Source organism: Phascolarctos cinereus, unplaced genomic scaffold (genome assembly GCF_003287225.1).
Source record: "Phascolarctos cinereus isolate Bilbo 61053 unplaced genomic scaffold, phaCin_HiC Scaffold_9;HRSCAF=440, whole genome shotgun sequence".
Taxonomy (NCBI): Eukaryota; Metazoa; Chordata; class Mammalia; order Diprotodontia; family Phascolarctidae; genus Phascolarctos; species Phascolarctos cinereus.
Genome location: NW_027556402.1, coordinates 2,233,578 through 2,249,871, shown reverse-complemented (window position 1 = coordinate 2,249,871; position 16,294 = coordinate 2,233,578). Strand labels below are relative to the sequence as shown.

Sequence of the window (16,294 nt, the reverse complement as noted above, 5' to 3'; positions counted from 1 at the left end):
CAGACTCTGAGGTTCCAGCTCCAAAGCTATTATCCCACGGCCCTGGCGAACATTTGGTCCAGCCCCCTCACTTTATAGAGGGGGAAACTGAGGCACTGAGAGGAAGAGGACTACTTTGGACTTCCATGCTGTATTTATTCCATAGACATTCATTAGCATTCTCTGTGTGCAGAGCCCTGGGTGGGCGGAGATAAAGAGTTTAGAGAAGACAAGCCCTGCCCAAAGGAGCTCAGTGTCTGCTAGGAGCTAGGCAGCTGGCCCTGTTAGCTGGAGCCCACAGGGGTCCATGATCCTGGCCTCTCAGGGACATGAAGGGCCCCTGGAGGGCAGACCGCTGGCCGAAGGGCTGGCTGGGCTTTAGTCTTGTCCTTCATCTGCTAGTGAGGAAACTTCCCGACTCGTTCCCTGGGTTTGACCCTTTAAGAGCGAAGTGTCAGCGATCTGTGTGTTTGATCTCTTTTCAGAGGGGGCGGCAGCACCTCTCCAACCTGGAGCCAGCCCCTGACTGCTCATTTTACACTGTGGCGGGTCGATGTGTGACGTCATGAAGTGAAATGTTGGGTTTAATTGCCGATAGTATCAAAGCCAGCAGGCGCCTTCCTGAGGCAGCATGGCGGAGGCAGGGCGTGGGCCTTCCCTTGGACACTTTTCATGTTGCTCCTGCTGCGCTCTGGTTTGTCCAGAGGCCTTTTGCAGGTTGTCTCCCTCGTTAGACCGTGAGCTCCTGAAGGACAGGGGCTGCCTTTTGCTTTTCTGGGTTTTGCCTGGCACATAGCAGGTGTTCCTGATTATTGACTAACTGACCCCCTTTCTCTGCCATGTAGACCAGGAGATCCAGCGTCACCTCTCTGAGCAGGAACGCGCTAGATAGCGTTTCTGACAATCGGTCACCCCACCTCTGCCGCACGCCTCCATGAATGGGAATGTGCCCACCCCCCACGGCAGCTGCTCTGGGCTTTGGTATAGGAGGCTTCTCGAGTTTGCCTCTGCAGCGTCCCTCTCCCAGGCCTGCTTCAGCAGGGCGGAAGCCCCGACGGCTTAGCGCTCAGTCTTCTCTCTGGCTCGCTGAAGCCTCCCCTGCAGAGCCAGCCCACGCCCTAAACCACCAGGCTGCTGCTCCTCCCCAGGGCTCAGCAGTCAGAGCTGCGGAGTTGCTCAGAGCTCTCCAGACCTGGCTTTGCCCCCTCGACTTCCCGGCAGGGAGAAGAAAGAGGCCAGTGTTCTGGCGGCCACTTTTCCTCTGTGGCCTAGAAGAACTCGCTCCCCCTTGATGTCATCTTCAAGCTCTGCAGGGGAAGGGAAGGGCCCCAGATGACCCATGGACTGCACGCACAGGGCCCGGCTGGGAGGAGCCATGCAGACCTCACCGCCCAGCTGGCCCCCACCTCCAGGCTCATGGACCCTATCTGGCCATTCTGGGGGATCTGAAACGTGAGCTTGCCGGGCTCCGGCCTCCATCCTGCTGTCAGGCGGATTCTTAAAAGCAAATTTAAGTTCCTGAATCTAAACTGGCTCTCCAGTGTGGCAAGATGATCTTTGCCCCCCAGCCTAAGCGACTCAGTCTCCCACTCGCCACAGTGACTTTGCCAGACCTTCCTGCAGCCTCCCACAGGTCTCCTTCCCCCCACCCTCTCAGCCCCATATTTTACTGAAAATTTTGACTCTATTAACCGAGAGCTGCTTCCTCTTCATTTTCCATCACACAGATGCCCTCTGCCATCATGGCCTCTTTCACTCAGGCAGGGGCAGCCCTTCTTGCCAAGGCAAACCCCTCTGCCACATGAACGGTCCCCTCTCGTCCTCTTGCCAGAAGGTCGCCTCTCCCCACTCAATCGTTTAGCCTCAGTCTGTCCCTGTGCACAGGCTGCTCTGTCCTGCCTCCTGCCTCCCCCCCCCCTTCTGTCCCCTCTCACCAGCGTCCCACATCTCTTCTCTCTCTGTTAACCTTGAGACTTGTGCCTGCCCTCGGGGCCTGCACACGCTCTGCCTTCACTCTTTGTAACTAAGGCCTGGCTCCTCACCTTATTGTTTCCCCCAAACTGCCCTCTCCAGAGGTACCGATGACCTTTCCCTGCCCAGTCCAGCGGCCCTTCCTCAGGCCTCAGCCTTCTTGGCCTCCCTGCAGCCTTGGACACAGCTGACCAGTCTGTCCTCTTGGACATTCGTTCGGGGTTTTCCTGCCGTCCCTCTCTCCTACTCCTTCCTCTGCCTCAGTCTCCTTGGCTGGATCTTCATCGGGGCCATGCCTGCTAAGTGTGGGTGTCTCCCAAGGCTCTGCCCTGGGCCCTTTTCTCTTCTCTGCACGTCATTGCACTTGGCGATCTCATCAGCTCCCAGGGATCCACTATGGTCTTTGTGCTGATAATCCTCACACCTGTTTGTTCAGCCCTGCCCTCTCTCCTGGTCTCCAGGTGCCTGGATCTCAAACCCGATATCCTGGAGATATCTAAAACTCAGTATGACCCAGCTTGAACTCATTATTTTACTCCCCCCAACTTTGATAACTTCCTCATTATCGTTGACGGGACCATCCGCCTCTGTCCCCCAGGTTCACAAACTTAAACACCATCCTTGAGGAGATTCCTTGCTAGCAGCCCCCCTCCGCTCTGTTACCAAGTCCTGTCAATTTTACTTCCATAACATCTCTTGACTATACCTCCTTCTCTCCTCTGCCCCTGCCACCACCTTGGTGCAATCCTTCATCTTCTCACACCTGGACTGTCACAATAACCTGCTCATGGGTCTGCCTGCTTCCAGTCTCTCTCCACTGCAATCTGTCCTCCACTCTGCTATCAAAGCCATCTTCTGAAAATGGGGGTTTGAGTCTTTCCTCCCCACCCCTCAAAAAGCTCCAGTGGCTTCTTATCACTTCCAGGGTCAAATGCTCAACGTTCAAAGTCCTTCATGACCGGGCCCCTTCCCACTTTTCCAATCTTCTTATACCTTACACGTACACACACCACACACACGTGCACACACATACCACATACACATACACACATACCACATGTACATACGCACACATGCACCACATATACATACCATACATGCACATGCCAAATACATACATACACACCACACATACATACGCACATCACACATACATACACACACACACCCCAACTCTCCCCTTAGTCTGTGATTCAGGGACACTGGCCTCCTTGCTGTTCCTCAAAAGAGTAGCTCCCTCTCCTGACGGGGGGGGGTGCATTTTTGCTGGCCGTCCCTCATGCTTGGAACTCTCTCCCTCAGCCTCGTCTCTGCCTCTTGACCTCCCTGGCTTCCTTCAGGCCTCCACTAATGTCCCATCTGCTACAGGAAGCCTTTCCCGACCCTCTCTCTGAGCTGATCTCCACTTTATCTCGTCTGTGTCCGGCTAATACACAGCTGTGAGCACGTTGTCTCCCCCACTAGACAGTGAGCTCCTTGCAGGCAGGGCCTGTCTTCTGCCTTTTTTGTATCTGCAGTAGCCGGCACGCAGCTGGTGCATAACAAACTGGTTGATTGACTGTTCTGCCAGCGGCCTTGTGGTTACCCACTCCTAAGGTCCTGGCTCTCTGGATTGAGGGTGAAAATCCATAGGGGGGCACAGGCAGGGTGGGGATGAGGGGAAGGAAGGAGCCAAACTGAGTGAGACAGTGAGAACTGAGCCGCAGGCCCACCCAGCATTTACCAAGAGTCTCCAGTGGCAGCGAAGGCAGTGGGGGCCTGGGACCTTCCCATAAGCCTCACCTCATCTCTTTCAATCTCACCACAGCCCTAGGGGAGAGCGACTGCAGGTCTTAGATACCGTTCTCACTTGGACGCCCATCGAGACTGAGGGACTTCACGCCACCTCCGAGTCTGAGAGTGATGACCACTTGGTAGTGGTCATTTAACGCAAGCATCTTCCAGAGGACTCGCCCTCCCCGGCGAGGGCTCATTCAGCCTCCCCTTGGAGACCAGGAGGAGGGAGAGCCCGCCCTCTCCACGCGCCTTCACTCGTGATAATGGTCTTGGGTTTCTCTAATGACACAGCTCATTTTGGTTGCTTCTCTTCTGTTCCGCTGCTCTATTTTTCCATTTTTAGGTGAGAAGGATAGAGACTGTCCTTGTGATTTCATTGGCATAAGAAGCTTTCCTATAAGGAAACGCCTTCTTTTCATGCAGTTTGCTGTATTATACTGTATAATTTAGGAATGTTGGGATGTGGTGATGGCACTGGGAGTTGAGAGAATTTCTTAGGGCCACAGGCAAGACTTGAACCCAGTTCTTCTGGCTCTGAGGTCCGCTGTCTGTTCACTGTCATATTTAACCAGACCATATACTTTTAGTTACTGTTCTCCTAAGGAAGTCTAATAATGCTACGCACTCTTGATTTCTACTTTTTCTCATTGCTTACTTCTATTTTCTTTTTTTCTTCCAAATGAATTTTAATATTTTCTCTCCTTTTCAAAAGTATCCCCTTAGCAGTTTGATAGAAAACAAAATCTTCTTTCCTGATGTTCTGAGTCTCCAAGCATATCATCATGCCATTTGCAAGTCATAAGCATTTTGTCTCCTTCTTCCCAACTTTTCATACCTTTTTTGGTTCGCTTGTGACTGTGGCTAATGTTTGTCTAATTCTGTCAATTCATTGTGGGGAAAGAGGCTTTTACAAATTTTTTGATCATTTTATTGTCTTATCTCTTTCTTGATCATGTTAGTTAATGGTTTAACCAGTTTTGTTAGGCTTTAAAAACAATCCTCCAAGTTTTGTTTTTCAGTTCTATATCCTTTCATTTTCAATGTTTTCTATCCCTTTAATTTTTTAAAATTTGATTTATTTTTTGTTCCATATCCCTTTCATTTAAAAGATGTCTTTATAGTTTGTTTGGGGGTGTCTTAATTTGTTTATTTTCTAGTTTCGCAACGTGCCTTGGTTTCCTTTTCTCTCCACGTCACCAGCCCCGCTTGATTTTCAGCCGAATAGCTGCAGCCACCTCCTGAGTGCCTCCTGGGATCTACTCTCCCTTCTCCAGGCCTTGCTCCGAGCCGCTGCCAAAGGACAGAGCTGCCCAGTCTCCAGAAGTTCCAGTGGGTCCCGGGATCCTTAGGGTAAATGCAGGGTCAGTATTAGGCGCCACCCGCACATCCTGGCTCGGGACTGGCTTCAGGGCTCCCTTCACGCTCCGTTCCAACCAAACTGACCTCTGGTATTCCTCAAGGCCTAGAGCAGATCACACATCGGCACCCAGGGCCAGGCTGTCTGCCGTGCTGGACGCGCCAGACACTTCTTACCTTCACTCTCCTTAGAGGTGGGAGCCGGCTTCCTTCCAAGCCTCGTTCAAATGCTGTTTCCTATGTGAGTCATTTCTTTGCCTGTTCCTTCCACCTCCCCCCATTGCTTTAACTCAGTTCAGAGATTCTTCTTCCTTGTTTATACTTTGTATTTCTTGTAGGCCTATTTGTTGTTTTCCCTGATAGAATGTAGCTCCTTGAAGGATGTCTGGGGTTCGGGGGACCAGCGCGTCTGGTGGGAGGGCTGCTCCCCCACCTTTGGTGCCCACTTGCCCCCCAGTCCTCACCTGTAGCTCCAAGAAGCTGCAGCCCACATAGCAGCCACACCCCGGTAAAACCGTCTCTGCAGAAGGCTTGAGGGTAACCAGCAGGTCAGTGGTGAGTTAGGAGGTGTCTACACCAAGCACGCCAAGACTTCTTCCAGCACAATGGGCTGATGGGAACAATCCGGCCATGCAGGCAGCTGAAGCGGGTGCTGCGGAGCGCCCAGAGCTTCACCAGACATGGTCATCCACTGTGTCCCAGGCCACCACCAGTCCTCTTGACTGTTGTCCCGCCACTGGACTTCGACGACCCTGGAAGACGGAGTGAGACCGAGGTCTTTGCCTGACTCTGCCTCGCTTCAGTCGGATCCACACGCAAGCCACAACATCACCCTGTGAGGTCCTCGGTCCTCCTCGAAATGAAGGGTGAACAACAGAAACAGCTGGCATTTACACAGGCTTTACGGTCTGGAAAGCGCTTTACAGGGAGCTTCACGTTTGTATTTTTGCATGGCTTCCTCATGTACCATTTTTAGAGTATTTTCGACCTAGATTTGCCTTTTTGCAGCTTCCCTCCCCTCGTGCTCCTGGTTCTGCTGTCCTGGGGCCAAGTAGGAGGAGGCTGCTCTCTCCTCCATGTTTTAGCCCCTCAAAGACTTGGTCATAGCTCTCATGTCCCCCCAAACCTTCCATCTCCAGGCTAACCGTGCTCATCCCCATCAGCTGCTCCTCCAGGCCCTTCGCCATCCTGATTACCCTCCCCTGGACACCCTCCAGGCAGCCAGTGGTGCTTCAGTGGATAGAGAGTGCTGGAGTCAGGAAGACCTGAGTTCAAATCCGGCCTCAGACACTTCCTAGCTGCTGACCCTAGGCAAGTCACTTCACCTCATTTGCCTCTGTTTCCTCATCTATAAAGGGAGCTGGAAGAGGAAATGGCAAACCACTCCAATATCTTTGCCAAGAAGACCCTGAACGGGGTCATGAAGAGTCAGCTGGCGCTGAAATAACTGAATAACAACAACAACAGAGATACTCTCTAGCTTATCAGTGTCCTTCTTAAACGGGGTCCTGGAACTGACCACATAGGGCTCCAGGTGCTATGACGAGACTTGGCCACTGCTAAGTTTCCAAGGCAGGATTTGAACCCTGGTCTTCCTGACTCCAAGGTCAGCCTTCTACCCACTGCCCCGAATAACTTACTGTTTGCAAGGTGCTAGCAGTGCAAAAATAAAAAAGACAGCCCATGCCCATTGATGGTGTAGTACGGGAGTGACTGTGAAGACAAGGGCAAATAACTAGAATTCAAGATCAGTCAGTCAATCAGCAAACATTTATTAAGCACCTACTATGAGCCAGGCCCTAGGCTAAGTTCTGGGGACACAAAAAAGACAAAAACCCAGCACCTGCCCTGAAGGAGCTCACAGTATAAAGGGGGCCACCGTTTGCAAACAATTACATACAAAATATACACGGTGTAAATGGAAGATAATCTCAGACAGAGGTCTCTGGCAATGGAGAGGACAGAGAAGGGCTGAGGGTGATTTGGTGCCTGGGAGCTGAGGAAAGGGGGCTCATGAAGCTGGAGAGACTGAGCAAGGCTTCTGGGCAAAGGAGGCCTTGAAAGAAGAGCGGGGGAGGGGAAAGGGACACGTGCAGAAGCAAGCATGGGAGGGCTCCGTTCAGCCATGGAGGCAGATCACAGGATGCTTGGGGCAGTGGGGCAGCTGTGGTGCCCAGAGCACAGACTGTGGAAAGGAAGGCTGGAAAGGTGGTTTGGAGCCAGAGCGTGAGGGTCTGTGGAATGCTGGGCTGAGGTGCACAGAATAGACCAGAAACTGTTTTGTGCCCCAAGGAGGTTTCAGTATTAGCTTTGCAGCTGATTGTGACCGTGGTTGGAAGCTAAGGCACCGATTCTGTTAATTCTGTGTTTTCACCTGAAGGCGGAAGGGAGCCAGCGAAGGTGACAGGGTAGTGATGCTCTGAGACCATCCTGCCCTCAGTATGTGTCATCAGCTCAAACAGGGAAGCTGAGCAGCAGCTGACCAAAGGTGGTCACTGCTGTAGAGCGATGGAGAGGACCCCGCAGAGAGGTCCACTTCCTTTGGATGATGAGGCCCTCCTCCTAGTGTTCCCATCTTCACATGACCTTGTGCCAATTAAATCATGCCCTTCTGAAACAGTGCTGCACCTTCTGGAGAAATACATGACCACTGAAGAAGAGTTTGCTAACCATCCACACAGGAAAAACCAAGTGGATGAAGACTTTCTGTTGTTCAGTTAATGACATGCAGTTAGAAGGAGAGCTATTCTGTGTCTCTCCCTAAACAGACAGAGACAGATGGAAAGCAAGCTGGGCCCAGAATTAAACAGGAGGAAGAGGTGGCAGATTTACCTTTGGTAAATTACAGAATTCCTTTAATTATTTCCAAGTTTTCCCAGAAAGGGTGGTTCATCTCTTTAACACTAATTATTATTAATGGTATTATTATGGCATTAATATGTCTGTGGGACATGGACCGCCAGTCTTCAGAGACCTAAAAATGTGTATAACCCAGAGACCTGTGAGGGGCTTATGGTGGGTAGATGTGTCAGTCAGTCAATAAGCATTTATTAAATGCCTCCTGTATACCGTGCGCTATGGTAAGGGGGGCTACAAAGGCTGAAAATAGCCTCTGCCCTTCAGGCATTCCCATTCCACATTTGTGATAGAGATCAGCAGAAAGAGATTGGCCCTTTGCCAATGGATGGGATGGATAGAATGGATGGGATGACAGTCATTGGTAACGGGCACAGGCCAACCTGCTCAGTTCCTGTTTTGAGGATATGTCTCCCTCTAGCTGTTTTCCACCTTCTCTCAAATTACCCCTTCTAGAATGTCTGCAGGAATCAAAGTCAAGGTCTCTGGCCTATAGTTTGCAAACTGTTCTCTTCCCAGTTTTTGAATGTCACAAAGTCCTATACAGATCGCTTCAGGAGTGGTGAAGGGCAGCATGATCTAAGGCTGACTCATCCTTCTCTCTCCCACCCCCCTGCTTGGACTGCACTCCCTCCTCACTTCCAGTTTCTAGTACCTCCCACTCATCAGAGCTGAGCTCATGTCACCCTCTATGTGACGCCCTTACCGATCTCTCTAGAAGCCAGTGCCTTCCCCCACAAATTACCTTGACTCGATTTTGTATCTAGCAAAGAGAAGGTGAGTCTGAGGGCTGGGGCGCTTGCCCTACCCTGTATATACCCAGCCATTGTTGTTTGTGGGACAGGTTCAGTCCTGGGGAAGCCCGATCTTAATTGGGGAGGGCGTGTTAGTCTCCCATTCTCCCTGCTGATGGCTTAGTAATTTCCCAGCCCTGGCATACTGGGGTGTTGCTAATTACAGTAATAATTGCGGTTTGAAAGTCTAAGGGGGTTCCCCAATTGGGGAAGGGACGCTAAGGGAGGTACTCAGTGTAGAATAGGAATCAGGTTTGGGACAGGTACTTTATTCCTGCACAGAAAGAAATGATAAAAATGGGAGAATTTCAGCATGCATTAACAGAATGAACATGATTCAGTACCTTAGCTTTTAACCATGGTCACAATCAGCTGCAAAGCTAATATTTAAACCTTCTCGGGGCATGAAACAGTGTCCAGGATGGCCGATAGCCAAATGACATTTCACCTCAGCTGGGCACTGTATCGTCCAACAGCCAGACTTGGCTCAGTCTTTGTTCTAGGGGCTGACACCGAAGGGTCTCTCTTCTTTCCTGTGTCACAGAAGGTCGCAGGGATGACCTTCAACCTCGGATGCTCTGGGGACATGACAGTCGCTGTCCTCCGGGCCTCCCAGGACCTTCAGGCCTTTCACCACCGATTGTGAATATTTCCACCATGGGATAATCTTTCTCCGCAGATGAGTAAAAAAACCGATCGAAAAAGAGGCAGCTGGGGAGCCTTGGGTGCAGTCTTGCCCAGCTGGGTCCCCCGGGGGCAGCCAGGGGGTGGCCATGATAGCAGACAAGGACATGGGCATCGTTCTTCTGACTCTGCCTCAGTCTTCCCGGGCTGCTTTGGATTCTTCATCATCATAGATGCTTGTGAAAGTCATATTCTGTCGGTCCTTCTTAGAGACTTGGAGCAGTCCTTCATCTGGTTCCTAACTTGGCTTTTCTCTTGAGACTTGCGTGTTCAGGTCTCAGAGTTGAGACATCTTTCCTGTGACTCTGGCCCCTGGGGATAGCTCTTAGTCACAGATATTCTGTGAATTCCCCATCTCTGGCCAGCAGATACTTACTTGAGATATTTGCTTCCAGGAGCTTTCCCCCTAGATGACAGCGGAGGCAATATTGTCACTAATCTCAAGGTTGCCAGGAAGCAAACACACTAGGATCCAAAGCCATTATTCTATCTTATTTCTAATTTTGTATTACTTAACTTTTCAATATTGAGTGTTTGATCTCTCCATCTGTTATTCCTGCCTTGATGTAATTTTCATTTAAACATTGACTGATGTCTTTATTTGTAGCCCAGTCATTTTCGGATAGTCCTTACCCCCACTGAAATCTCTTCCTTGTAACCCAGAAAAAGCCAAGCAGAGCTGGAGACATCTGACGTCACAGATGGCATCTCATACCCGCACCCCTCCCCCACTGTGAAGAGCGAGGTGCTAAGCCATTTACGTGATTGTGGCCTTGCTGTCTCCTGTCTCTGCTCCCTCCCTCACACTGCCTCAGTTCCTATCCCAAGGCACTGGCTTCCTGCAGCACCTGCATGTGTATGGACGTCTTGGCATTGGGCCTGTGGAAAGGGCACAGGGTGTGGAGACAGGTAATGGAGGTTCAAACCCGAGGCTGGCTCCTCCCTCCCGGCGTGATCGTCAGCAGGTCACATCGCCTTCTGGGGTTCGTTTTCCTCAGGTGCTCCCTCCCGATGGCATCCTGCCTGGCCCCTTCCAGCCTGGCATCCCACAGCATTGATGGTCTGGGCCAAGTTGCTGGCTCCTCCAGGTCGATGGAGCCTCTGGGCCAAAGAGACCCAGCCCCTTGTGGCCAGCCCGGTGCTGAACCTTAGCTCACATGCCTCGGCTGATCTTTGGGTACCAGGCACGTGTAGTCTGTCCCTGGCCAGCCCGGGCCTGGAACCTTTTCCAGCCTGGTGGGACAGGCGCAGAGCTGTGGAGATCTCACCCAGGATCCCCTCCCAGGAGGAGGACAGAACCAGGATCTGTGTGGCCCTCAAAATGGCACAAGGCCACGGGGCCAGATCTGAGCCAGCTTACCTACTTTGGTTACAGGAACAGGAAGTGTCTCGCTGCTGACCAGAAAGTGCTTCAAACACCTGCCTGGTCTCCACTGCTTTCCCCTCTCTGATGATCTCTGTGGGGGCCATGCGTAGAACATGTGAACTTGGAGTCTGGAAGCCCTGAGTTCAAATTCTGCCTCAGACACTTACAAAGCAGACAGCTGTGTGACCCTGGACAAATCATCTCACCGCTCAACCTCAGTTTCCTCCTCTGTAAAATGGGAATGATAATAGTACCTGTCTTCAAGGGCTGTGGCAGGAAAAAGTAAGACCCTGAAAAGTGCTTTTCAAACCTTAGAATACTCTGCAAGTGCTGTTATCATTATTATTGTTGTTGTTGTGAAGCCCGACCTAGATCGCACATATGAAGTGCTTTGCTAACCTTACAATGCTCAGTAAATGCTGGCTATTATGCTTATCAATCAGATGTTGGATGTGCTGAGCACGGTCCTAGGCACTGAGGAGGGGCCTAGGACTTTTTAAAGATGTAGAGCCTTCTGGGTAAGTAGAGGCAGCACTGTGGTTTTCTCTTCCCCTTTAGGGGAGTCAGACTAATCAAAGGCTTTCCCCCACGACCCCCAGGGGAGCCTGGATTCGGTGTAGACCTCCTGTGTGTGGAATGGCTCCCCCATTCTAGCCTGCAGCCTCGGGGCCTCTCTGCCCACACGTAGGAGCCCAGCCCCCATCGCTGAGCATTGTTCTTAAAATAAGAAGTGACCTCTTCATTCCTGATTTCTTGCATGATCACGTGTGGCTGGGAAAGTCACATTTCTTCACTGAAAGTCAGTGCGTTGGTCTCCATGCTGGCTGCCCTCGGTGTTTCCCTTCATGGCTTTCCGTCCCTTTCCTCTCCCTTCAACAAGGCCCCTGACAGCTGGGCTCCCGAAGGACTGAAGACTTGGGAATCTGCTGGGCGCTGCCAAATTCTGCAGAGCAGTTTTCCACCCACAGCCTCCAGGCTTGATGCGAAGCCGTGGAAAAATCCGATTCCATTTCCAGCTGCCCCTCCAGATACCAAGGTATCCCATCCCACAGAGGCGTCTGCAGATCTGCCTCCCGTGTCTTCTCTCTCGATCCATTTTGTGTGAGCAGAACAGCTCCTTTCCAACAAATCTCAAATAAACCCTTGTGTATCCCCTGGAAAAATGATGAGCAGCTGCCCAGCGTAGGGCAGGGGCCACATGAAGGCACCTTCGCCGTGCTTGTTCTTCTTCTTCAGTCATTTCAGTCATGTTCAGCTCTCCGTGACCCCACGTTAAGATACTGCAGTGGTTTGCCATTTCCTTCTCCAGCTCATTTGGCAAATGAGGAAACTGAGGCAAACGGGCCAGCTCACCCAGCTACTAAGTATCTAAGGCCAGATTTGAACTCAGGAAGAGGAGGCATCCTGACTCTAGGCCTGGTACTCTATCCACTGTACCATCTTGCCACCCCACATGCTCTTACACTGGCTGGGAATTGAACCTGGGTCTCCAACATGGGAGGTGAGAATTCTACCACTGGGCCCACAGATCTCTCTGTTTGACTGCACTGGGAGTAGAAAGAAAAGGAAAGAAAAATTCTGGGGGATTCAAGCACATCAGTGAGTGCAGCGCTGGGTGATCTGAGGAAGATCCGGACTGTGGGAATCAGGTGGGGCTTCCTAGAGGAGGCAGCCCCTGTGCTGAGGCAGAAGGGAGCTCAGGATCTCTGGGGAAGAGAGGAGGGTGTGACGGACGTGTCCTTTCACTCAGGCATGCTGGCATGAACACCGGCTGCTTGGACCAGGCTGCTTCATTGTTCTTCTGCCTTAGCTTTCATCGTCATACCAGTCCTGCTCATTGTCTTTAACTGGATTCGTTGGGTTGCTTTTGTTTGCATCGTTGTGGTGAGCGGGCCCATTGGTGCCGCCTTCTTCATTCAGCATCGTTCCCTACGAGTCTTCCCATGGTTCTCTGAATTCTGTGCATTGACTCTCCCTTCTGGCACAGAAGCAGCCTCTCTCACTCATGTTGCTGTGATCTAGTCAGCCATCCCCCAGTCACAGCGCTTACATTCTCTCTATAGCTCTTTGCGCTCACCAGTAATGGCGCCATGACCATTTGGACCATGATGGTCTTCTTTGCTGTCTGTCAGCAGGACTCTCCTTGGAGTATGGCACTGGGAGTGGAAACGCTGAGTCAAAGAGCATGACCACTTGAGGAATTTTTCCTGATGGTTGAACCACTTTGTAAGTCTACTATCAGGGAATCATCAGGCCTGTATTTCTGCAATGTTTCCACCAATGGGTTCTTGTGTCTCTTGTATCTCTTGGAGCTCGATGGATCCCTCAGAATTGATTTAATTTGCCTTTCTCTGATTAGTAGTGATTTTGACCATGTTTAAGTGGTTATTGATATTTTGTATTTCTTTTGAAAACTGTATCTTTATCTGTATCTACTGGAAAATAGCTTTAATCTTACATATTTGTTTTTATTTCCTATTGATTCAGACTTTCTCTAGCCCATATGCTTTGTTTTAGATCCGGCTGCACTGATTTTAGTTGTGCCAATTTTAAAATTTAAATAATCAAGATGTCCTTTTTTGTCTCATTTGATCTCTTCTATAGGACTCATCAGCTTACTGATTTTCTCTCTATCCATAACTGTAAAAGATAAGACCGTCCATTCTTCTCTTACTTTTTTTCCATAGTTTGACTTTGTCCATTTGGAATTTACTCTTAAGTTACAAGATGGTGGCCTAGACTCTCTCTGGCCAAACAGCCAGCCAGTCTCCCCAGCCGTTCTCATCCACAAGGAATCTTCTGGCCGGGCTGGTGTGTCCTCTGGTTCATCAGACACTTGGCTATTATGCTCACTTGTTTTTAGCTCTTATTTCACTCCTCTCCTCTGCTGGTCCGTCTCTTTGTTTGTCCAGTACTGGGCTCATTTGATAATTACCACTTTGTAGTAATTATATCTGGTAGTGAGGCTAATCCACTCTGACCTTTCCTGGTTTTGTGGGCCATTTCCTTGGTTCATTCTTTTTAGGCCATTCAGAAATTAGTTTCATTCAACCTAGCAGCCGTGTGGGACAGCAGACAGAGCCCATGACTTGGAATCAGAGGACGTGGGGTGAAGGCCAGGCTCTGCCGCTTGCTTACTTGGAAAGATTACCCCCATCTCTGGGCCTCAGTTTTCTCATCTGTAAAATGCCAGGATCGGTCCTGTCTGGCTCTAAGTCCTGGATTCTTGTACCAACCAAATGAGCTCCTGCACATCCTCCCCCCTCTCTGGACCTCAGGTTATGCCCTGACCTCTGCCCTCACGTGCTCCCTGGCACGTAGTGGGCACTTAACGAAGGCTTGCTTTCTCTCTGCGTAGGGGCTGAGCCCTCTTAACAGGACCTTTGAGAGACCTTTCTGATTTCTCTGGTCCCAAGCCCCCATGGAGGGAGCCTGGGGGAAGCTCTCTGTGGGGCCTGCTTCTGGCTGGCAGGACTGAGCCCTGACCCCTCGCCGCCGAGGGCAGTGTGACAAAGGAACGCCAGCAGAGATCCTGAAAATCCACCATGTCAGCAGCAAATCAGGAGCATCCACAAAGCACCTACTGTGTGCCAGGCACTGTGCTAAGCACCGGAGACACAGGAAAGACAAAAGACAGCAGCGGCCAGCCTAATGTGCCACGGAAGCCCAAACCACAGACAGGACAAATTGGAGAGAACCTCAGAGTGAAGGCGCCGGGTTTAAGGGAACTTTGTGCGGAAGGGGGAGTTTTAGGTGGGCCTTGAAGGAGCCAGGAGGCAGAGATGAGGATGGAGGGCATTCCAGGCCAGGAGGATGGCTGGAGAAAATGCCCGGCACTGAGAGATGGAGGGGCTCGTTGGTGGGGCAGCCAGGGGGCTGGTGTCGCTGGATCGGAGAGGACGTGGGGGGAGGGGAGGTGTGAGGAGCTGCAAAGGGAGGAGGGGCTGGGCATGACATGTGCCAGTGTGTCTAAACATCTGTTTTTGGCTCTGTGCTGGTCCTAGGAGCACAGCGATGGACATTAGCGCAATGCCTGCCCTGCAGGGCCTTAGAGTCTCATGGAGGGCTGGGGGAGGAGGCTCAAGCCAGTGAGACACCAGGCAGAGTGTGCCGGGCAGGTAGAGAGAGCAGATGGTTCCTGGAATATGTGCAGAAGGGGAGAGCAGGCTGCCTGGAGGGGGTAAGCAAGCCAAGCCTTGAATGCAGAGAAAGCTCGGGGTGGGTGACAAGAACCAAGCCGGTCCCAAGTGCGGGAGAAGCCTGGGCCAATGTGCAGAGGTGCCTACGAATAGGGCTCTGTGGATGCTCGCTGGCTCCTATGATGGTGAAGGACCGAGGTCCTTTCGTGGCAGAGCACCCGGGCCCTCAGTCAGCCAGCATTCAGTGAGCACTTGCTGTGTGCCAGACGCGTGCCAGCGCTGGGGTGCAGAGAAAGGCAAGAGATATTTCCTGCCCTGCAGAATTCACAGTGTGAGGGAGAAGGCAACGTGCAAACAGCCGTGTTCAGACAAGATGCGTACAGGGTAAAGCCGGGCTGGTCTCTGAGGGAAGGTCTGAGCACCAATGGCCTGGCGGGGCCCAGTGAACGTAGGTAAAGACGGACATTGACGCTCCATGGGGAAAGCCCTGGGCTGTTGTCGTCTGAGCAGTTCTTGGGGTGCAGCGCGTTGGGGGGAATATCAGATGATGAATATTTGGCCTTGCGTTTGTCTTAATGACGCCCTTTGTCCCAGACGCTCCATTCAGAGTTCTGACTCTAAGAAATGGATCTCTCTGTTCAGGTAGAGAATGTCCGTCTGATGGATCGAACATCTTCCAAAAAACCAGCCCTGGGGACTTTGTATCTGACAGCCTCTCACGTCATCTTTGTGGAGAATGTGCCTGAAACCAGAAAAGAGACCTGGGTGAGGACGTTGGGCGTTATTATTCATAGCGTGTTTTGTTAGCATTTGCCATTTCCATTTCAGGGGTGGGTGTGGGGAGGGTTGTGAACCAGCGATAACGTCTGGTCTTGTCGTCTTCTGGATGCCCACGGGAGACTTGGCCAAAGACTTGGGTGCTTCTCAAGTTTCCTGGAAACTCATCCTCAAACAGCACTGAAAACATGGCACTTCTGGTTAAGTGAGATTGGAGACCTTCCCAAGAGGCTGGAGGGCATGCACTGGACAGAGCATGGCAGCAAGGAGTAGCCACAGGTTCAGGGGAAAGGATTTGGAGTCAGAGGGTTTGGGTTCAAATGCTGCCCAGCTGCTTACCATGGGTCACATGACTTCTCTGTGGTCTTTGGACCCGATGACCTGTGAGATGAGGGAGGGTTAGGCTTGGGGGCTTCTGTAGGTCTGCCATCCTATCGTGCCCTTCTACTCAAGACCCTGTCACTGGCTAAGGACTCACAGCACGGCCCTAGCAGCCAAGGCCTGCCAGGCTGTTTGTTCCCAGAAGTCTAGAAAATGGGCCATTTCAACCCTATATGCTTCCTCATTTCTGAGAGGGAAAAAAAAAGATGAATGCA

The 16,294-nt window shown here is 51.4% G+C and overlaps 1 protein-coding gene across 2 annotated transcripts in view; it reads left to right on the top strand.

Annotated features, from left to right (window-relative positions):
- MTMR7 (myotubularin related protein 7) overlaps nt 1–16,294 on the top strand; it is a 108,759-nt gene that overhangs the window by 23,229 nt on the left and 69,236 nt on the right. Inside the window, exons 1-2 of one of the 2 annotated variants that reach the window (XM_020976760.2) lie at nt 8,474–8,715; nt 15,564–15,686. In XM_020976760.2, the coding sequence (XP_020832419.1) occupies nt 15,582–15,686 (105 nt within the window). In that variant the 5' untranslated portion in view covers nt 8,474–8,715; nt 15,564–15,581. Of the gene's footprint in view, nt 1–8,473; nt 8,716–15,563; nt 15,687–16,294 lie in introns of those variants that run through there. The other variant, XM_020976759.2, reaches the window with a different exon arrangement.